The sequence below is a fragment of the Mytilus edulis genome, chromosome 12 (genome assembly GCF_963676685.1).
Source record: "Mytilus edulis chromosome 12, xbMytEdul2.2, whole genome shotgun sequence".
In the NCBI taxonomy this organism is placed as follows: domain Eukaryota; kingdom Metazoa; phylum Mollusca; class Bivalvia; order Mytilida; family Mytilidae; genus Mytilus; species Mytilus edulis.
Window position 1 is genome coordinate 64,552,765 of NC_092355.1, and position 23,859 is coordinate 64,576,623.

The 23,859-nt window shown below is 32.6% G+C and overlaps 3 protein-coding genes across 5 annotated transcripts in view; 1 reads left to right on the forward strand and 2 right to left on the reverse strand.

The window, feature by feature from the left end:
- Positions 1-23,859, reverse strand: part of LOC139497771 (uncharacterized) — a 293,518-nt gene that overhangs the window by 91,994 nt on the left and 177,665 nt on the right. The gene's annotated exons all lie outside the window — the stretch shown is intronic.
- On the forward strand, positions 176-10,378 carry LOC139498931 (uncharacterized). Of its 3 annotated transcripts, none has more exons than XM_071287524.1 (10): positions 176-282; positions 1,811-1,954; positions 2,588-2,852; positions 3,587-4,236; positions 4,861-4,992; positions 5,361-5,447; positions 6,090-6,768; positions 7,024-7,170; positions 7,605-8,322; positions 8,949-10,378. In XM_071287524.1, exons 2-10 carry the CDS (start codon positions 1,829-1,831, stop codon positions 9,451-9,453), a joined length of 3,309 nt encoding a protein of 1,102 aa, XP_071143625.1. In that variant the 5' UTR covers positions 176-282; positions 1,811-1,828; the 3' UTR covers positions 9,454-10,378. The 3 variants fall into 3 exon arrangements, with proteins under 3 accessions (XP_071143625.1, XP_071143623.1, XP_071143626.1); XM_071287522.1 differs by lacking the exon at positions 176-282 and adding an exon at positions 285-508; XM_071287525.1 differs by lacking the exon at positions 176-282 and adding an exon at positions 321-460.
- LOC139498932 (uncharacterized) lies at positions 11,680-15,007 on the reverse strand. The gene is made up of 2 exons (XM_071287526.1): positions 14,665-15,007; positions 11,680-12,841 (listed from the first exon to the last, which is right to left on the reverse strand). The coding sequence occupies exons 1-2, from the start codon at positions 14,929-14,931 to the stop codon at positions 12,134-12,136; spliced, it is 975 nt and encodes a 324-aa protein (XP_071143627.1). The 5' UTR covers positions 14,932-15,007; the 3' UTR covers positions 11,680-12,133.

The window sequence follows — 23,859 nt, forward strand, 5'->3', positions numbered from 1 at the left end:
CACTTTTAATATACACCATGGTGCTAAACTTCATGTTGCCGAAAAAAATACGATTTATTCTAATGTTTTAATGAAATACCTAAAATGATGTTTATGTTTGATTTTCAAAAGTACACAGACTATAATTCAGTATCAGAGGAGGTGTTTCATGATGGTGCCGTGTGCAAAAAAACAACAAGTCACGTGATAATAATAACCGCCTACGTCCGCCATTGAACGAATCAGAATAGACAGAAAATCGATATTTTGATAAGCCAATGACAACGCTACAACTTGTAACAGGTGAGTGATTTTTCTGTAAACATAAACACATAGATCAACAACTCGTGTTTACATTGATTGAAGAGCATTAAAACTGAGGGAAATGGTTATACAGAATACAAGAAAAAGAGTGAATTTATGGCGTCGATTGTTCCGACATTTTTTGAAAAAAATGCACTTACTTTCCTGAATAATACACGTAAACAAGAAGCGACTTTCATGCGAAATTTTAACATGCCTTTCTATGGTAAACAAGAAATCTAAAATTATAAAAAGTCGTCTTAAGTCGTCTCTAAATTTTCCAAAATATTTCAATGAAAAAGTCTAAATTTCACCCCCTTTTAGATTTTGCCTTTCTGAAAACCGTCAAGTATAAACATTAAACGGCCATGTCATGAGTAAAAAAATCGATTGTTTCTTAACCTGATGGGCTGTAACATTATAAAAGTTACTTGAACTAATTATAAACACGATTAACAACTCAACAAATATAAAAACGAAGATAATTATAATCCTGACAATCAAGATACTGCATGGCCTTCTTTTATTTTAGGGGTCCCAACCCATAAAGAGCCATACTAAACTATTCTTAACCCCAAACCTTACCCTAACCCATTAGTGACACTGATACTAATACATTGATACATGTACATAAAAAAAGTAGTCTAAGTGGTACATGTATGTTACTTCTAAATGGTTCAGTGTATCCCAAAATCTGTCTGAGACAAAAATTCATTCGGATAGACATAAATGTATATTTCTTTTTCAGTCAGACAAACCCTAAAACAGTATTTTTCACAGACTGACGGTTACCCTACACACCCTACATGTACATGTATAGATAAACTGTGATATGATATCATCAGTATTCAGTGTTGGAATAGCTGGTTTATGATTTGTTTAAATTAGTGTCAAATTAATGTCCTAATTTTAGTCAATGTGCCACATTTACAATTTCTACAGTGACAGATGCAAACAGGACACCCAGGTGGATCCTTTTAAGATTATTCGTATAGACACGATGACTTTTATAACACTATTTATGACTCGTATAGACACGATGACTTTTATAACACTATTTATGACTGTATTATTACAAAAGTGCATATCAAAATAATGGCTAATTGCATTTAACTTTTTCTATAGGAACACTGATAAAGTTCTAAAAGTATATATATTAAGCCTATCATGAACACTTCAAAAGTTAATATCATTACCATTAATTATATAGATTCTAGTCATAACATGCATTAACATTTTTGAATATTTAGTAAAAAGAATTGCTCTGATACATATAAGATAAGATAAGATTAAAAGTTTTATTTTCCAAATTAGGTCTCCAGTGGGGCATATACACATACACATGTGACATATATAATTGATACAACATACAGTATTTTACATGCAATTCATATAATAATCTTCAACTATTGAAATAAAGATATATGTATTCATGCACATAAAGAGTGTGACTGAAGTAGAATATTGCTTTTTTTATATAAATTTCAATGTTTATGTTTGTATATATGTGTGAAATTTTTTTTTCCAGAGGCAAGATTTATTTCCAATGACAACCACATCACCAGTACTTACTCCTACATCTGTGCAGCCAAGAGATAGCAGAAAATGTCTTTTCCAAAGTCCAACAGACACCACAACAAGAAAAGAATTACCTGGATTTGTTACTCCATTGGTAGGAACTTATTCAAAACTTCTATTTTCAAGTCACAAAAATTATCACATTCATATAGGAAATCTCTGAAAACTTCCTAATCATTACCACTGATTTCAGATGATTTTATGGGATACATGTATAAGGACATTTTTTTACAAGATACCAAATAACAAAGAAATATTATTAACAAATATAGATCTTTGTTACATACTGCCTTCAACAACTAGCAAAGTGCATACCAGGCATAGAACTTAAGACTTTGGTAGCCAACAGATTAAATATTGTAGTACATATATAAAGTTATATACAAGAAAAGCAGAAATTTCATTAGCCCACACCAAATTTCAGTGACCATTGGTCTGTGGGTCCCTGCTAATTTCATACCCTGGCATACTGCATAGTCAGTAATGGAAGTCACCAAAATGTAATGTTAACATGGATATTATATGGAGTATGATGCAGAATCATGGAAATATTTTTTTGTTTAGAAGCAAGAATACATTTTTTTTAATATGGCCTTTTTATTCATGTTATTGGTAAATATACATGGTGAGGACAAACAAGCCATATTTTTGGATATAAACTTTATAATAGTGTTATATTATATACCGGTATGATATTTTTTTAATTTATAATTTTTTACAATTATAGGGAACATCTCACATTTTGTCTCAGAAGAGAAATAGGCGAGTAGTATTTTCACCATTGAAGGGTACTAATTATAAGAGCCCACCTAAAAAGAAACGTAGGCAACCAGTATGGACCCAGAAAGAATTGTGTTCCCTAGTAGAGTTTGTGGCCTTACACAAAGATTTACAGTCTTCTGATAATGAGTGGCCTGCTATGAATGCAGATAATATATATTGGACGAAAGCCAGTGATTTTATCAAACAGACCTGTGGCTCTGTTAGAAGCAGTAAGTGCAGCACTTATATTATAATTGAATAATGCATATTGTTATTGTGTTTGGCCCTTTGAAATTTTGTTACTCTTCAAATCTGTAACTATATGAGACAAAGATTTCTTTCTTTATTAAATATGTTATATACAGGAACAATAATGAACACAGAGGAACACATACATGTATCTCAAACATAAAATAATGTGAAGATGTGGTACATGTATGATTGCCAATGAGACAACTATCCACAAAAGACCAAAATGACACAGACATTAACAACTATAGGCCACCGTACGGCCTTCAACAATGAGCAAAGCCCATACAGCATAGTCAGCTATAATCGGCCCAGATAAGACAATGTAAAACAATTCAATCGAGAAAACTAACGGCCTATTTTATGTAAAAAAATTAACGAAAAACAAATATGTAACACATAAACAAACGACAACCACTGAATTACAGGCTCCTGACTTGGGACAGGCACATGTATACTGCTTGGAAAGACTTGGAATTTTGAAATTGTATGGGTTTTTACAGATAACTTTTACATGTACATGTAAGTTGAAATATACAATATAAGACTTTATTTACCCACATCATTTCTGCTTAGTAAAAATTCTTTGCAACATAAATCTAAAATTATGACTCTATACTAATCACATTACAATGTACCACCGTCACATCTTTTTTTATATTATGAAAAAAAAAGATCCTTGTATCCAAATATAACGTATAATTTCTTTTTTCAGCTATTTCATGTAGAGCAAAAATTGTCAACCATTTTCGAATTACCTACTCAACCATTGATGAAGCAGAAGAAGAATTTTTGATTAATTACGAAGAATCCTCATCCACATTTGATGATTCTGGCTTCATACAGACACCAAAGACACCAACTACACCTGCAACATCAACCAGTGATGATTATCTCATTTATTATACATCTAAATTTAATCCAGACCAGGTTGTATCAATATGGCAGAAACTGGGCAAACAAATTACAGATAGCCAGCTAATTCTATCTTTAAATTCCATACTAAATGAGGATCAGTTGTTAAAACTCATTAGTACTTCATCAATTGACTTTGCAGAGCAGTCAGTAAAGGCAAATTTTAAAAGACTCTCAACTGAAACTAAAAAACAATTTCTTGACCAAATGTTTCAAAGTGTTGCAGAGGAAGAGGGGTTGAAAATTGGAACAGCCAATTTCACCAGTCTGTCTCTTAGAGCAATGAAAACCCTGAAAGAAAATAGTAAACCCAATGTAGTAAAAGATTTTGTGAAATGCCTTGGAACAAAAAGACCAAATTCACAGGAACCACTGATGCCGGTAACACGGATGCCTTTTGGTTTAATTCAGCACCAGATTCAGTTCTTCTGTGCTAGTGATATTAGACAGGTAATTTATATTTTAATTTTACCTGTGTCATTAAACATGGAGGCAAGTCTGCAAAAACATTTACATCAATGTCATGTAGGTGTCAACTCCTTTTGTCACTTCATTATTAAAAATTAACATGTTAAGCTTGCCATTTTTGGAATTCGGATACACATAATTAAAAAAAACCAATAAAATGACTTATCCATAAATGCATAGAAAAAAACCCACACCAAAGGCAAAGGAACTTTTATTGCTGTAAAATGAACTGTAATTTTAAACTGAAATGTACCCTGTAGCACTATTTATTTGTATATAGTAATATACTTTGTAAGACGTTACATCACCAATTTATATTGGAATGTACATATAGTACATATATTAAAAAATATTAAATACTATGCAAATGTGTTAATATATATAAAACTATGTAAAAACCATATGTTTAGTAATTAATGTAAAATTAACACCTCTTCAATATTACATATATATACATATATACAATTAAAAAAAATCCTGACAATATTTTCAATCAATTTAATAAAACACTAGTGGACATGCATATATACAATTGTATATAAACTCATGAGACTTCCATGACTATTAAATAATGCACATTATCTTTAAATAAATTGTTTATTGCAGATTTCCATACCAGATGATTATTTTCAGTGGTTGGAAACCTTAGATGCAGAATTTGAAGACAAACTAGGAAGAATTTTGCGAGGTCCAATGTGGAGTGGTCAACCTGCCAACTGTATTGGAAAACCTTTAGAGGTAGCTACATGTAAAATAATTCCCCTGAAACTACACAAAAATTTACAGGAAACTTTGTACATAATAAGAAGTAATGTAGATGTGCATATATAAGAAAAAAATGAATTCTGTAGGACATGTTGGAGTTATAAAACTTCGAAAATAGAATCTAGTGATATTAAATTGTTTGCCCATTTACATGTGTTGGTATCATCAGCAGGGTAGGGGTAAGTGAGCATGATCACAAAGTTCAGTTAATTCAAAAAGTACAACATATATACTTTATTAGATACTTATTACATGCAAAAATTAAATAAACCTTTATGACATTGACATATTGATATATCTTTTTTTTTTGTATTTCATGTTAATTTTGTTATTATTTTCAGGCTAGAGTGAACTTAGCAGCTGTCAGCAGGTCCACACTTCACAGAAGAACATCAGCTTCTGCTTTTACAGACTCTCCAGCTATTCAGGTACATTTTAAAATTGTAACGTTATTATAGAAAATATTTTTGTGGACTACACCAAACCTATTTGGATGCATTGATTAGATGTGCAACAAATCCTAATATAATATAAGTGAGGTTTCCAACAAATTCTCCTTTTTAGCTCACCTGACCCACAGAACCAAGTGAGCTTTTCTCCTACAGGACCAAATTTAAACAAACTTAGTCACAATAATTATTATGAAATTTATTTTAAAAGATGTGTCCAATGACCCAGGCAAACATTGTTAAAAATAGATCATAGGTGTAAAATGTTGTTTTTGTTATATTATACTGGTGGTATCTCTGAAACCTAACAAAAAGTATAACATTTGCATCAATTAATGCATAAATTGTAAATAAAAATATCTAGTGATATCAATTATCAATTTTTAGAAAGTTTGAAATTACGCCGGTTTAAGTTTTCTTGTTTGAATTGCTTGACATTGGTATTTCTGGGTTTTTTATAACTGTGGTATGTGTTTTGCTCATTGTTGGAGGTTATACAGTGAACTATATTTGTTTATTTATGTGTCATGTGGTCTTTTGAGATTTAGTGGTCTCATTCACAATTACACCACAGCTTCTTTTTTATATGAAATTATCAACTTTTTTGCTTTATTATTTCAGATCCCAGCCATTAAACTGTTGACAGAGGTAAATCCAGAAGGGCAGTACTGGTTAAAACTGGACGGAACTGATCTGAAAGACTCACTTCAACACTCTGTGAAAGATGTTTGGAATGGTGATGTCAATTTGAATGATGGTAAACTTGATACTTTACGAGAACAGTATGAAAGCAGACTTAATTGGATGAATTCAATACACACTTTGAATAATGCTAATTTAGAAACTGGTGTTCAACAGCTGAAAATTGAATTAGAATATGATTGCCAATTTTTAGAAAAAGGTTTCCAATCAGCTTGTAATACTCTTCAAACAAAAGTGAAGGTGAAAACAACAAATGCAGAAACTCTTAAAAGTTTGAATTGGGAGGTTGTGGAGTTTAATCAACTTTTACAAGATTGCACTGAATACCAAAGGAAACTACAGAATTGTTCAATGTACATAGATCTCCTGAAATCCATGAAGAATGACTTCCTTACCTACTTGAAAAACTTGTTCAAAAAGAAGAGAACAGCAGCAAGTCATGTATTAGTAATTGCAATTTCAGATGAAAGAAGAAGTAAAAAGCCATACACACTTCCTATTCAATATATCCCTTACAAGTCACTAAGAGATCAGCAAGTCAGGGATTTAACAACTCCTATAAAGAAAGCGATGACAGAAGCTGGATTGAAAGTAGTTGGTAAGTTATTGAACTTTTTGATGTTTTTGTAATTATGAAACCAATGTATGTGTTAACTCATGACTCCTACATATATATTACAGAAATTAAGGTACAATAATTAAGTGATTTACTGCATAATCCTATTATAATGTTTAAACAAAACCAAATTCTTTTTTTTTTAAGAATTATTTTTTCAATTTAAACCGTTAAGGGGATATAACTCTTATAATAAATGTTTTTTACTGGAATGATAATTATTTATTACTTATTCAGGTACAGTAACAGATGGTGAATTCAACTCACTAAGGTCACAGGGAGACACTGGACCCCTTCATATATGGCAACTTATCCATGATTCCAGAGAGGCAGTGAGGAAGATGTCAAAGTTAACATTGATTTCCATGCTTACCTATGTTGGAGGTATGTTAAATGACACCTAGAAATAAGGACATATGGTATGATTTTGCCAATGAGACAATTTTTTCCCAATGTAAAATGAAGAGGAAGTAAGCAATTATTATTTAGGCCACTGTTCAGCCTTCAACAATGAGAAAACGCAGACTTGAAATATAAAATGATTCAGTTGAGAAATTTATAATGAAGCCTTAAGTAAAATAAATACTCAAGACATGAAGCAACAGCAAAGTCTGAAGTACATTGTACATGTTATAAACTGACTCAAAAAAAAATATCAGCAATATTTTAGGGTGAGACTACCAATAGAAAATGTAAACAAAAAAATCTGACTGATAAACAGTTTACAATGGTTTCAAATTATGTCCTTATGTCCCTTAAATTATATAATACCAGTATTTTAAAGTTTTGAAATAATTCTGTTTTATTTTTTTCTACAGAAGATGAAAATGGTAATCCATTTGCGCAGAGATCTAATGATGCTATACCCGGAGATGTAATTGTTGACATAAAAGAATTGCAGGATGAAGGATTGTCTTTTCAAGACAGCATTGTCAATTTTAGGAGAAGACTTATTCCAGATGGTTATGAACCATATCCATTCCGAAAAGATACACCAGAGTCGTATCTGGACATGCTTCGTACTGTTGTTGCCACATATATATACAGAGACATCGTTCTAAAATTGAAACAAGAGGGCAGAGACTTCACATGTTATTTGTATGTTCCAGAAGTCGATCCAGCAACTAACACCATCCATTATGAAAGAGGTGACCATAACCATATTCTGAAGAGAATGGCAACCTCAACTAGAGAATGTAAAAATGTGTCACTGGACCCTGAAGCCTTTGACAAGGCGATGATGGACAATAACACGGGGCTCACTCATGCAGCCCTTACTGGTCAAAGACCACAGTCTGTTGAGGATGCAGAAAAACTGTTGTCATATCAGGTTGCCCTTAGCATGGAACAAAATAACTTTGAATCAGAAGCAGAATATGTTAGAACTATCGCTGGATGGCATGAGTCATCAGATGGACGTGGATTAACTCAGTTACAGAGATCCAAGTTTAATTACCAGATGTTAAACTACATCTTAGATGACTTCATGCCATGGCACAGAGAGATATATAATTTCTTATATATAGATATCAACAGGTACTTGACTATCTAAAATTAATAATGCATATTGTGTTGAAGAAAGCAGCAACTTATTAATATGAGTGAAAAAAAAATAATTGTTGGTATAAAAAAGAAGATGTGGTATTATTGCCAATGAGACAACTGACCAAAATACACAGACATTAACAACTATGGGCCTTCAACAATGAGCAAAGCCCATACCGCATAGTCAGTTATAACAGGCCCCGATAAGACAATGTAAACAATTCAAACGAGAAAACTAACGGCCTTATTTATATAAAAAAATGAACGAAAACAAATATGTAACACATAAACAAACGACAACCAATGAATTACAGGCTCCTGACTTGGGACAGGCACATACATAAATAATGTGGCGGGGTTAAACATGTTAGATGGGTCTATATGACTTGCTATCTGGGTCATATTATAAATAGCCCAACTTGTTTTTAAAAATGAATACTGAAAACAGCAATCATATACATTAAATATCAGAAAATGTAATAATTTCATAAATGTTAATAGATATTTTTTAGATAAATTTTACATAAAAAAATATACATCTACACATGTTTTACTGAAAATTTATTGTTCAAATTTTTTTTAAAGGAAAAGTAGTATTAATTTTCATTTTTTTCCAGACCAATGGAAAACCTTAGAGGATTCACACGTGAAACATTCATTGATATAACAGCCAATATCGAAAGTCAAGAACATCGCCGTAGACAAAATAACTTAATGAATTATCCCGAACACCCGAGGGCATCCACCACAGATGATGTTGAATGTTTTTTCAGCATGACACGCAGGCAGTTAGGAGACACATTCACCTTAAAAGAGTTTAAATCCGGATGGCGGAAAATTGTTCGTGAATTTTGCAAGCGCCTTGATCCTAACATTCCTTTTTATTACTGGACTCAAAATGAAAGGTTCAAATTAGAACATGCATCGTTTGATAAAGACAATGGTCAAGATAAACGACTTCATGTTGTTCGCCATAACCAGAGAGAGGACAGCAATATATTCACTGCAGGCAGAAGCTTTCTTCCTGCACGTAATAAGCCAAGCATAAGACAGAGACTGTTTCGTTTGGATGTTGGATTACCGCCTGTACCAGAAAACCTGCAGCATTTACATTTACGATAGATGTAAATGTATATATAAATATACTTCATATTTGTGCGAGGTCCCCAACAATTCATCTATCTTGACTGTTGTCTTCATCAGTAACTTAATTGTCTGTGATTTTATTGGAAACAATGTATACATGTATGTTTTCAATTCATGAATAGTTACATGGTCTTATTTTTATGTTTATGCAATTAGTTATGAACAGATGAAAATGTATCATCCCTTTTATGTTTAAAAAAGTTATTATTCATGAAAATGTAATCCTTTGGTTGAACAATGTCTTCCAGCAGTGAGTTGTATGTTATATACATGTATGTTCTCCATATTTGTTAAATGATAGCTGGCTATTTGTAGTGTCTGTTTAATTTTATAGCAGAGAAAATACACACCCTCAAATTTAAAACACTTTGTTTCTGTTGTCAAGTGTAATTTAATATTTATATTTAATATTCCTAGTAAACAGTTAATTAAGTGGAAGATTTTTTGAACTGTGATGTCATGAATGTATATATATATTTATATGAAGTTTGTGATCTGTTTTTTTTTGTATACTGCTATTACATGGAGTTATTGTTATCCTATTTGACTGTTCATATATACATGTAAATGTATATATATATACATATTAATATTTTAAAGCAATAAATTTTATCTCTTCAAATGGCATATATTTTTTAAAAGTTCAATTTGATATGAAAAAAAAAAATCCATCTTTTTAATCATTTGGGTAAAAAATCGTTATGCAAGCAAAATAAAATTTGCAGAACAGGATGCAACCCTCTGGCGCGCTGTGAAAAGTCGTAAGGTTGTAAGTCACTGGCGTAGATGGAATAAGCTCGTAAACTTGGACTGCTGCAAATTCAATCTTGCTTATTGTAAATTTATTAATTATAATTCATATATATATATATGTCATTTGATCAGGTACTTCATGTATATATTCATGTATCTTCTATGTTTATTTTATGTAAAATATACTGGACCTATTGCATAAAGAATAAGAAAAAAATACCAAAACTCAACACTGAACTTTTACCACTGCATCATAAAAATGAGGTCAAGGTCAGATGACACCAGCCAGCTAGACATGTTCACCTTACAATCATTTCTCACACCAAATATAGTAGACCTTTTACAAAACATATGCATGTACAGTATAAGAAATACAGACCAAAACACCAAAACTAAACTATTAACAACTGAACCATGAAAATGAAGTCAATATAAAAAAGATGATGTGGTATGATTGCCAATGAGACAACTATCCACAAAAGACCAAAATGACACAAACATTAACAACTACAGGTCACTGTACGGCCTTCATCAATGAGCAAAGTCCATACCGCCTAGTCAAGGTCAGATGGCACCTGCCAGCTAGACATGTACACCTTGACCTTTCATACACCGAATAAACAAGACCTATTGCGATTTATGAGTTAAGGACTTGACCATCAAAACTAAACTTTGTTCGCTGATCCATGAAATGAGGTCGAGGTCAAGTGAAAACTGTCTGACGGGCATGCAGACCTTGCAAGGTACGCACATACCAAATATAGTTATCCCATTACTTACATTAAGAGAGAATTTAAAGTTACAAAAACTTTTTTTCAAGTTGTCAACATGGTCCACGGTCATTGAACCATTAAAATGAGGTCAAGGCCATTGGACATTTGACTGACTGAAACTTCGTAATATGAGGCATCTACATGTATATACAAAGTATGAAGCATCCAAGTCTTCCACCTTCTATAATATTAACATGATAATTAGGCAGCAACCATTTGATTTTCTGGGGGGGGGGCTATGGTTTTTTTTGGAAAAAAAAGTTTGTTTCCAGGTTTTGGTGAAAAAAATAATTTGTTTTGGACCCTGAGTAAAAAAAAATGTTTGTTTCACCCTCAGCTGCCACTATATGTAATGCTAAAATTGAAAGAAAAAAATTGTCTTCGGTTTGTCGCTAAAAAAATAGATTGTTCTTCGCCAAAGGCGAAAAAAAAGTTTGCACAGAAAAAAAAACCATAGCCCCCCCCCCAGAAAATCAAATGGTTGCTGCCTTAGCTTTTAAGAAGTGAGCTAACACCACCGCCAGATCACTGTACCTACATTTGCCCTATGTTGAGCTTACTGCAACTAAAGTCGCAGGCTTGACAAAAATGAGACACTATATGAACCAATTCTCATCATCAAAAGACAACCACTGAACATCACATTCTTGATGTAGAACAGATCTGAACAAAAGCAGCAGGTTTAAACATTTTAATAGGTGTAGTATATACTAATAGATTATACTATCAGCAAATATCACAAATATTTGTTACAGACAAATCACTACATGTAGTTTATAATTTTAGTTTTTGGGTAAATGATTTAACCAATGTTTCAGGGAAACTAAAATTTCTGTAAAATGTATATCTGGAATTCACAATTTTTTTTTTATCCCACTGGTTATAAACTTGGTTGAGAGAAACTCAATTGTTTAAAAAACATTTTGCTGAAAAGTTGAAGACAGCTCGAAGATATTTATCAGTTAAGAGACATACATGTACAATAAACATTAAATTTATCCATAGACGTGAAACCAGACATTTGTGGTGAAAGAAACCCCAGGAATAAATCAAATGCATATGGTGCATCCTGACATTACTGACTACATGTTAATGAAAATACTAAAACACAATCTGATGACAATTAAAATTTACAAATCTGCATTATAAAAATTATTGTCTGAATCTGGAAGCCATTTTCCTTTCTTGCAGACAACAACCGATCCTTTCAGTTTTCTTGAGTTCAAGTTTCTGACAAACCACGATGTGACGGACTTCATAGATGTTGTCACTATTTCTCCTGATGTCAAAGCCTTTGTTACCTTTGGTATTTTTTTGACACCAATATAGCCAAGTTGAAGGTCCTTGCTGTTGACAGTAGCATTTACACTTATAGCATTTTTGTCCTTAGGATTGTCTTTTTGAAATAAAAGTCTGACGGGCACAGAAATACATTGTCTAAGTGCACCTTGTACCTCCTTTAGATTAAGTTGATATTCTTCACCATATGTTGAACCTCTTATTTGAAAGATGGAGGTGTAATGTTCATCCTCAGCACTATCATGATCTGAAATACCTTGGTCATCCTGATCACTTTCACTCCCTGAGTCATTAACAGTTAATTCAGATGTTAATACATTGATATCTTTATTAGGCACAAAAACGCTTCCTCCTACTACACATGAACATTTCAGAATTTCATCCAGATTGTGAACTGGCATACCCGGAAGATCTAAGGCATTGCTATGATCAGGTCTCCCTTGGAAAGTTGCTCCTGGAACAATAGCAAATGACCAAACAAGTGCAGCCCAAGACTCACTTCCAATGCTGAATAATCCCTTGACTGCATCTTTGTCAAACTGAAACAGAGGGAATATATTATAATAAAACTCACAGAGAAACTTTTTTCATACATTGTCATAGAACACCATATATACAATATATATACACTAGATTTTGCTCATTGTTGAAGGCTGAACAGTAACCTACAGTTGTGTACGAACCTAAATGTCATTTAGTCTCCAGTGGTCTGTTGTCTCATTGGTAATGTTGCTGTATTTGTACATCTGTTTTATATATATTAAATAACATACAAGTTCTATATATATGTGTTATATATATATGTGTTGTTTATTCTTTAGCTTTCTATGTTGTGTCATATGTACTATTGTATTTTCTGTTTGTCTTTTTCATTTTTAGCCATGGCGTTTTCAGTTTGTTTTAGATTTAAGAGTTTGACAGTCCCTTTAATTTGGTATCTTTCGTCCCTCTTTTATGCAATACATGATAAGGCTGATTACTACATGTATATCTTTGGCTCCAATCATTCATCATTGACATGTCACAATGTGGAGTATTCTAAAAAAATTGTGAGTACCAAAGTACCAAAAATGGGTGACTCCAGGTGATTTTTTTTTACATACATAATATATTTCATTATCTGCATTTTTTTTTAATTGACGGTGCAATATTTATCATAGGGACCATAGGCAGATAGATGCACACACCTTTTTGCGGGGAAAAATTTGATTGGGCCAAGTTATATAATATATGTGTTTCCTAATTACTATCATATCAGGATTTAATACATCAAAGAAAAAAGTGTAGGTAGGTAGTAATTTTTTTATTGTACATTTAACAGGCTATTATTTGCATAATTTCTTGTGTTTAAAATCTTAATAAATTCCATGTTTATTTGGTATTATGATCATTTGAGCAGTTCATAACATTTAACATTTTCCATACAATGTATTTTGGTTGGATAGTGTTGTGTGCGTCACAGTACATTCTATTGAAAATATAATATTTTCTTTATAATAGAAAGTGTTGTGCGCAGCACAGAACATTTCAGTATAGAATAAACATGGAATTTATAAAAAAAATTCAATAACAAGAAATCAAGCAAATTCCATAATTAAAAATAATTCCAAGTTCAAAAAGTTTTATTACATTAAGTCTTCACATGCAGTGATATAATTGGCTTTTTTTCAAAACTACCTTGGCCCTTTTTTATTAGGAAAATGTGCGTCATTTTTATCAAATTGGGAAATTTATAATAAACCATAAATTTTACTCTCCAGTAATTTAGTTAGTCAAGCAATATCACTGACATGGTAGGACAAAAATTCTTCAATAGTCAGTGGGACCCCCTTATGGAAAGTTCTGGATCTACTAAAGCGGACTTGACTAGATATACATGAGGGGAGATAGGGCCTTTAACCGGACTCTGGGATCAGGTGTTTATAAGCTTGGGATATCGGGATCTGGGAATTCTTTATTCCAATTTCAGGACCTCTGGATTTCGTAATTTTAAGCCAGGGATTTTGGGATCAGCAACCCTCCTATCCACCCTCATACAGGTAGCCATATGATACACAGACTTAATCTTCCAAGCACATTTAACAAAAAAAATGTTTAAAAATAAAATGTTTGCACTTACTATCCAACAACAAGAAGGTGAATTAGTTAGTTATTGTTAATTACACGTAGAATATTAACTGGCTTTGTGTATGGCCTTCAGTTCATGGCCAGTCCCTACGATTTTGCACTTTTTTTACATTGAGGCTTGAGCAGTTGAGGTACTTTTGATAGAAGGATAAATCGGGTTTCAAAGAAAATAAATTGTTTCCTAATAATTCACTTCCTTGATATTTTTAAAACTTGGTAAGGAAAACTAAAATACCTTAAAATCACAAGAATTTTTGACAACTAGCAAGGCTGGTGACGTTTTGTTGCTGAGTGTCGACTCCAGTAATCCGTCGTCTGCAAACAGAATGCAACGTCTCACTTGGGTTTTGTCTGATGGAGCTACGTGTCCTACACGTACATTAACTTTAATACTTGGACAATCTCTCATTGCTACACTAAAAATATTCTTCTCAATGCAAAAAAGCCAAATTCCAGATGAATCTATCCAAGCGCTTGTAGTTGTTGATACTTCGACGGCCATTTTTCAACTGACAAACCGACTTCCGGCGATCGATAATATAGTTTGAATATGCGTGCCGTGTGCAAAACGAAACACCTCCTCTGATTCAGTATAGGAAAAAAACTTTTGTATCGGTAGTTTGTACATTTTTCCTTTGATCTTACTGCCAGGTATTTTTCCATATCATGGAGAGGACCTTATACTCGAAAGTATTAGGAAATGATGTCACTAAAAATTGCAGCAACTTCCCGTATTCATGTTCGTTTGCAACAATCTATCAATGTAATGAACGCGAACTCATGCATACAGTTCAAATAATTATACTGACCATGTCCTTTTATTTCATATTCTTAACAAAAAAACATATTCGAGCTGATGAAGTCAGTAATAACAGCAAAACTGACGATTAAAAAAATAATGTTTTTTTTTCTTTATTACTGACTTCATCAGCTCGAATATCAGCTCATCCTATGCGGGCTCGCTTGATATTCTTGCTGATAAAGTCAGTGCCAAAAACAAAAATGTTATTATTCGTTTTAGTCTACATACATTATTTAACGTATCATTAAAATAATAGACGACGTTTTTCTAACAAAAAAGTTATACCTCCATCTGCCTGGAAATGTCATGGCGGGTCCATGTGTTGGGACAAAATATGACACGTTTAAGAGCAAAGAAACCAAAAATACTTAAAAGAAGTATATGATACAATGTAAAATTTTATAAATAATTAGCCCAAATAGGGAGAACAACTGGCATATCTGAATAAGTAAAATGAAAAAAAAAAAAAAAGAAATCCGGATGTTGTCAGTATTGATAAATGATCATCTAATTGAAAAATAAAATCCAAATTGTTCCATACCTATTTTCAGTGTCTGTTTGGATTTAGACTCCGAATAATGGCTTTTGACATTGTCTTTATAAACAAAACGCGTTTTAAATTCATAACATGTTTCAGGTTGCAGATTTTGAAGTTTGGACATGCGTCGTCCATCTTCCTTTATCAATACTTCTTTAGAAAGGAATGTCGTGGTAGACCAGTCCTTTGTTCGATGAGGTCGATGATCAAGCTCATACGCTAGGCACTCGTCTTGAACATCAATACACCATGCAATGGTTATTGAACACTCAGTGCATTCAACAATGTTAAGTTCTTTAGGAGCTGTAAATAGATGATCTTAAGGAATTAAGTATAGGGATTAATAAGTCGAAATATACATTTGTACAAACAACGTCATGTTCAATGAAAACTTATGATAGGACAAACACGTATTCCCTTAAGGATCGTCGGTTCCTACATATATTCGTATAAAATGTGATAAACCATCACCCAAAGGCATAATTGTAAGTTTATTCTAAAAAAAAATACTAATAATTGTATTCGATGATGTAATGATAGGAAAATAGAGGTTAAACTTTTGGCACTGTCAAATTTGATATTATACCGGTAAACTTGCAGTAAGTAACATTGATATATTAGTTGTACTTGTTTAAACATTTTCTTTTTATTATTCGTAGCTACTTTACAAAAGCATTTCATAAAAGTCTTGAAATAAATGGAAATACCTAACGCTCTCTCGGCAAGTTTTAACGACGGTGTTGATTTCCACACGCAAAGACATTACTTCCAAACATTTAGATTAAAAATGTTTGAAAGAACCATGGACAGATATTGTACAATTTTATATCACGTTTTATATTAGTTGTCCTTCAATTTTAAACATGTGTAATAATTTCTTATTAACTATTTTCTTTCGGTCAAATGGTAACTATTTCAAACATTGTCTGGTATGTAGTTGCCTGGACGTCTTAATTAATAATGCACATGTACATAGATCGACCGATTTGTTTACATCTCGGTCTCAATACACGATTTTAATCACTGTGTATTGAAACGGTTTCAACGATTTAACGTGCTCGTTAATTATTCTACGACTCATTACGATGTTTACATTGTTCCTAGCTATATATGTTCAATAATGTATTAAAACGGTATTTTTCGATAAAAATATTGTTTGATTTTTTGTATTCGTTTTATACTTGTGTGTCTTGTTGTGGGTAACCGTCATCGAAATAATATACATAGTAAAATATGAGATTGTATCACCTTCTCAGATAGCTTATACCTGTAGATACGTTGTCATACAAGTGATTGCTAATAAAAGTTTCAATCTCTGCCAGTTTAGTTTGGTCAAAAGTTCTCTTCACCAAACTAGCTTTTATTTTATTAAAGTCATATCCCTTCAACAATATCACCACTCGACTTACCCAGGCGCTTATTGGGAATGAAGCTCCATAAAATATGCAAAATCAGATGCAGTTTGTTTTCATTCGATGTGGTTATTTCATGATTCTCTATTTCTGTATTTGAGTATGTTGTGTGATTTACCAAAGAATAAAAAAAAAGAGAAATATTTTGTTCGATACTATATATGAAAGGGACAAAATATGACACGTTTGAGAGCATAGAAACCAAAAATTACTTAAAAACAGGATACGTTTTAATTTAAATGTAAAATCTTCTAAATAATTATCCGAAATAGTGGAAGTAACTGGCATATCTGAGTTGGAAAAATGAAAAAAAAAACACTAAAACTCCGGATGATGTCAGTGAATATACATGTATCATCATGTTTAACGACCATTTAATTGAAAAAAAGCCAAATCTTTCACCATTTAAGGTGGTATGGGTGTCTTTCGCCATCTTGGATTATAAAAAAAAACCAGATAATCTGAGGTCCAGATTTTCAATCAAGTTAGCAAAATTGGATTCAGGAATTACTAATGTGAATTTGCTTTTAAAAGAACAAATTTATACGATTTTAACTTATAGATATTGATATGTTTACAAGTGTAGATTATTTTTGCTAGATTTTTAATGTTTTTAAAAATGGCATTTCAAGGGAAGGTACATTGTAACTCTAAAATAGTGCATTTTCTGAAGGAATTTACATGGAATTTTGCTATATTGTATTTTAGCCGGAATAAACGCACGGTGATCCTATCTTTTCTTTTGATTCTCCCAAAGCATTTTCTACAAGGTATCTTCTCGTATTTTAATTTACAATTCTATAATTTAGTTTAGCTTCTAATCACATAATGATGTTTTTTCCTGTATAACCCATACAAAATGTGTCATTTTGTCACAACCTGTAGCTTGAGAAAATGCGCGGTGACCTATCATTTTATTATATTTTTGAAAATATATTAATATATACTACGTTTTGGCAAAGTATGAACAAATTCTATCATTTTTAATTTATACTCCCATACCATCTTAATCATGTTAATTGAAAAATGAAACCCAAATATTTTCCCATTTACTTGAAAAATAAAATTCAAATCTTTCCCTACCTAGTTTCAGTGTCTGTTTAGTCATAGATTCCGAATAATGGCTTTTGACATCTTTATAAACAAAGCGCATTTTAAATTCATAATATGTTACAGGCAACAGATTTTCAAATGTGTACATGCGTCGTCCATATCCAGCCTTCAATAAATCTTCAGAAAGGAAAGTTTCGGTAGACCAGTCGTTCGTTCCTTGAGGTCGATGATCAAGCTCATATGATAGGCACTCGTCTTGGACATCAACCAACCATTCAATGGTTATAGAACAGTCAGTGCATTCAACTATGTCAAGTTTCCTAGGAGCTGTAAATAAATAGATACATATGTCATCGAACTACCTGTCAATTGTGTAGTTATTCAAAGAAAGATTAGAATGGGCCAAAGGAATTAATTATTCAATTAGTCAAAAAAATACCGACAACGTCGTGTTTATAGAAAATACTGATAGGACACACATTTTCCTTAAAAATCGTTGAGTGATAAATCATCAGCAGATGGCAGATTGTTTAATATATCAGGTTGATTTTAAATATTACTAAAAGTTGTATCCGGTGATATCGATGTTACCATAGGCAAAAAAGGTCAAACTTCTGACACCTTCAAATATGAAAATACCGCGGTTATCTTGATGTAAGTAACATTGATACAGTTCTTTTACTTTTGGAACAATTTTACTTTTTTTTTTTTAATTCGTAGCTTCTTAAAAAAAAGCATTACTTAACAAGAAAGCTTAGAAAATTAATAAATTTACAGAACGCTGTGGAACTCCACATCCAACGAAATAACTTTTGATTATACGGACTAAAACTATTTAAAGTTCTTTAAGTCACCCGGACAGTTATTTCAAATTAAGCATCACGTTCAATGCTAGTTTTCATTCAGAAAATACGTTTAATTGTTATTAAATTTTTTTTATGTAGGTCAAGGGAGATAACCTATGCGTCTGGACATATGATGCACGGGTGAGTTAATTGACCCTTTTGTTTTACAGCTTGGTCTCAATACACGACTATGGATCTCGGTTTACTTGAACGATTTCGCCGACTGTATGTGTGCGTTAACTATATCTATCACTCGAAACGATTTTTACGTTATCCAGCAAGGTATTCACTAGATCAAGATATGTAATAAATGGTATAAAAACTGTTTCTTTTTTTCTTCACAAATGGTATGTTTAATTTTCCGCCTTCGATTCTTTTTATCCGTGTTATACTTGTGTGTCTTGTTGTGCGTCACCCTCATCGAAATAATGGTAAAATTTAAAGATTGAACCACAATGTCAGGTAGTGTTTTTTTTTTACGAGTGCTCTACACGGAACATTCATTTTCGTAATACCCCTTGAATATATTCCCACCCACCGACAAACCAAAGCGATTCCTCAGGAAGGAATGTCCATACAATGTACAAAATCAGATGACGTATGTTTTCATTCTATGCGTGTTTGTTTATGATTCGCTGTTTCTAAAATATTGACTGAATGACTATATATTGATTATTCGAGGCGATTTACCACAACAAAAACGATGGTGATTTATCTGTTTGGACAAAATATCAAACGTTTGAGAGCATGCAAACCTAAGATACTCAAAACAATAAACTGTACAATGCAAAATCTTCTAAATGATTAGCCGGTATAGGCGGTTCTAATGGCATATGTAAATTGTATACTAAATAAACTAATAATACAGAGATACGTCTGGCCGTTTTTTTTTTCTTATTTTTTTGATAGTAAATTGAACATGTTGAAATTAAAATAGGCAATACTATTAGATGTAAGTTATGAACAATATTCAAAGTCAATGAACCATAAATTAAGGTACAGTGTCAAACAATCTGCACGGGAATGAGATGTTCTAATGGAAAAACATACAACTCTAACTATCATTTATCTATCACTTGTGAGGGGCCTCGGAGGCCAAGTGGTCTACGTATTTTCTACTCTAATCACTAACCAGTCAACACTGAGGTTGTGAGTTCGAACCCCGCTCCTGCGGGTGCACTCGACTCCAATCATAATTTATTAGGATTGTCAGTTTTCCTTTCGAATGTTGGTGGGTTTCTCCGGGCACTCCGGCTTCTTCCACCATTAAAAACTTGCCGCCACGAAATAGCCCAAAAACGTTGCTTAAAAGTGGTGTCAAAACACAAAAAATCAAATCAAGTCTTCCACTAGTGGTTCCCCATAAACTGATATTAGGAAGCAACCATTTAACTTCAAAAAGGGGGGGGGGGGAGTTTTTGCAAAGCGCGAACATTATTTTTTTAGTTTTTCGACGCTATTAATCGACTTTTTTTTCAAAATTTAACACTTTAAGGTATGGGGAAAATCTGGATTCAAAATATTTTTTTTGTCATCTGCTGGACTACAACATTTTTTTTCATCAACTTGAGGATTAGAATATTTTTTAGGAATAACCATAACCCCGACCCCTTTTGTTAAGTTACATGGTCGTTCCCTAATCACAAGCAAATACATGTAAACTAAACAAAAGTTTTAATATCAATAGACTATGACTGAGGGAGTTGGGTCAAATAATCTCCATGAATAGGAAAAGTGCTAATAATAATATCACGGCATACCAATGTCATTGACCTATCACTATTGGTTTCCCATAAACTGACCTAATCACAAACTAATAAATATATACTAAGCAGAAGTTTCAAAGTCAATAGACCATAATTGAGATTGCTGGACAGAATAATCTGCATGGAAATGAGACGTGCCAATGCTAATTCAACTGCTTAACAGATATTTTTGACCTACAGATGGGTGCGGTCCTAACCTTGACAAAAGTTAACTTAGAGTTAACTTGTTGACTGCTTTCTAAGTTAACTTGAGAATTTTTAAGCAGTCAAGCAAGTTAACTTCGTCGTTGGTGGACCAGACCTACGGTCTGCTTTTTTAGGACTGCTGCAGACCTATCGACAAGTCTGCTCCAGACCAGACCTGTGGGCAAGTCTGCTTTTGACCAGTCCTGAGGACAGGTCTGCCCCAGACCAGACCTGTGGACAAGTCTGCTTTTGACCAGTCCTAAGGACAGGTCTGCCTCAGACCAGACCTGTGGTGCTCCTGACCAGACCTGAGGACAGGTCTGCTTTTGACCAGACCTGTGGACAAGTCTGCTATTGACCAGACCTGAGGACAGGTCTGCTTATGACAGATTATCGTTATAAGAGTTTTCATATCAGACTTGAGCTTTCATTAAAATATGTAAACAACATTCGCATTGTTTTTCCACAGATATCATTTATTATTTACTCGCTAGACTCTACTAGATATTATACAAATGCTCTCTTTTATTTGATATACATGTATTTTTATATAAATAAAAAATGGCTATACGATCACACAGAGTTTTTTTTATTAGAAGGCGGATAGAAAGGTTATCCAACGCATCGGAACAATATTCTTATGTCACGGGATATCGGCAACATTGTCTACGTTACTTCGTTCCCCGTTGTTTACCTGTCCCTTCCTAAATTTTACTTTATGCATAAATTTATACTTGCATGGATATTTCATTGATATTCAACTTGTTTGCATTGGATTTACTATTCTATTTCCCGCAGAATATTCTAACAGAAATTGTACAGTGTCCGTAAGCATACGATGTGGTAAAACTATCAACAATCTCGTCAAATTCGTCAGATTTATCGAGAGATTTGTCATTGCCGATATTTATATGGGACGTCCTAAAATTATACTCAATGCGCACTTTAATGAAATAGTTGCCACTTGACGTTTAACTATAAACAAAATCAATCAACCGACATAATAGATTCCAAGAAGAGAACCTCGTATACTTTTTTTTATTAAATCATTGTAAATAGTACAAATGAATTCAGACATGTCAGTGTTGGTACTTTGATGATGTGGCATAATAGTTTTGTTTTACACGTACACCATCATGAACTCCTATATATGATGTGACTGTTATTATAAATAAAGAGATGAAATTCTGACATTCTCAATTTATTCAGAATATTTTTTGCATTAATGGTTTTCCAATATTATTGATTACGTGTACATTTACGGTCCTACTAAAATGTGAACAGGAGCGCCAGGAGAAGACATTAAGGCGCTCGGTACAATGGTATGCGGGTATATAGATTTGCAAATAAAAGTGCACATATGATCAGTTTTGGTCAAATAGTTTTGTTTTCCAAGTCAGCATGAGGTATTAAAACTACTGAAATTTTGTTACGTATCAATATTTTGAATAAAAGGAGGACACGCTGGTATCCTTAATTTATGCGAACAAAAATTTGTTGTTATTAAATTGCAATATTGCTGTCCATTGTCATGATTATATTATACAATGATTCCTGACATAAAAAATATGGCTGATTAATACTATGCGGGTACGTCATGGTGTATATAGATTTACAAATTAAAGTGCACATATGGTCAGTTTTGGTAATGCGGTCAAATAATTTTGTTGTACAAGTCAGCTGGAGGTATCAAAACTATACTGAAATTTTGTTACGTATCAATATTTTGAATAAAATGAGGACATGCTGGTATCCTAAATTTATGTGAACAAAAATTTGTTGTTATTATATTGCAATATTGCTGCCCATTGCTATGATTGTATTATACATTGATTCTGGCATAAAAAATATGGCTGATTAACTATGCGGGTATATAGATTTACAAATTAAAGTGCACAAATGGTCAGTTTTGGTGGATGCGGTCAAATAATTTTGTTGTAAAAGTCAACTGGAGGCATTAAAACTACTGAAATTTTGTTACGTATCAGTATTTTAAGTAAAAAGAGGACATGCTGGCACCCTTAATTTAGGTGAGCAAAAATTTGTTGTTATTATATTGCAATATTGCTGTCCATTGTCATGATTGTATTATACATTGAATCCTGACATTAAAAATAAGGCTGATTTACTATGCTGGTATATAGATTTACAATTTAAAGTTCACATATGGTCAGTTTTGGTAATGTGGTCAAATAATTTTGTTGTACAAGTCAGCTGGAGGTATCAAAACTACTGAAATTTTGTTACGTATCAATATTTTGAATAAAATGAGGACATGCTGGTATCCTAAATTTATGCGAACCAAAATTTTTTGTTATTATATTGCAATTTTTCTGTCCATTGTCATGATTGTATTATACATTGAATCCTGACATCAAAAATGTGGCTGATTTACTATGCGGGTATATAGATTTACAAATTAAAGTGCACATATGGTCAGTTTTGGTGGATGCGGTCAAATAATTTTGTTGTACAAGTCAACTGGAGGTATCAAAACTACTGAAATTTTGTTACGTATCAGTATTTTAAGTAAAAAGAGGACATGCTGGTACCCTTAATTTAGGCGAACACAAATTTGTTGTTATTATATTGCAATATTGCTGTCCATTGTCATGATTGTATTATACATTGAATCCTGACATTAAAAATAAGGCTGATTTTCTATGCTGGTATATAGATTTACAATTAAAAGTTCACATATGGTCAGTTTTGGTAATGTGGTCAAATAATTTTGTTGTACAAGTCAGCTGGAGGTATCAAAACTACTGAAATTTTGTTACGTATCAATATTTTGAATAAAATGAGGACATGCTGGTATCCTAAATTTA

What these genes read in the sequence shown, in the direction of transcription:
- LOC139498931 (XM_071287522.1), top strand. An exon ending in CTGTGGCTCTGTTAGAAGCA is followed by an intron (nt 2,853 to 3,586) that starts GTAAGTGCAGCA and finishes TTCTTTTTTCAG; the next exon opens with CTATTTCATGTAGAGCAAAA. An exon ending in GTGCTAGTGATATTAGACAG is followed by an intron (nt 4,237 to 4,860) that starts GTAATTTATATT and finishes TGTTTATTGCAG; the next exon opens with ATTTCCATACCAGATGATTA.
- LOC139498932 (XM_071287526.1), bottom strand. Translation starts at nt 14,931, where the DNA reads ATGGCCGTCGAAGTATCAACAACTACAAGCGCTTGGATAGATTCATCT. An exon ending in AAAATTCTTGTGATTTTAAG is followed by an intron (nt 12,842 to 14,664) that starts GTATTTTAGTTT and finishes CCTCTGTTTCAG; the next exon opens with TTTGACAAAGATGCAGTCAA.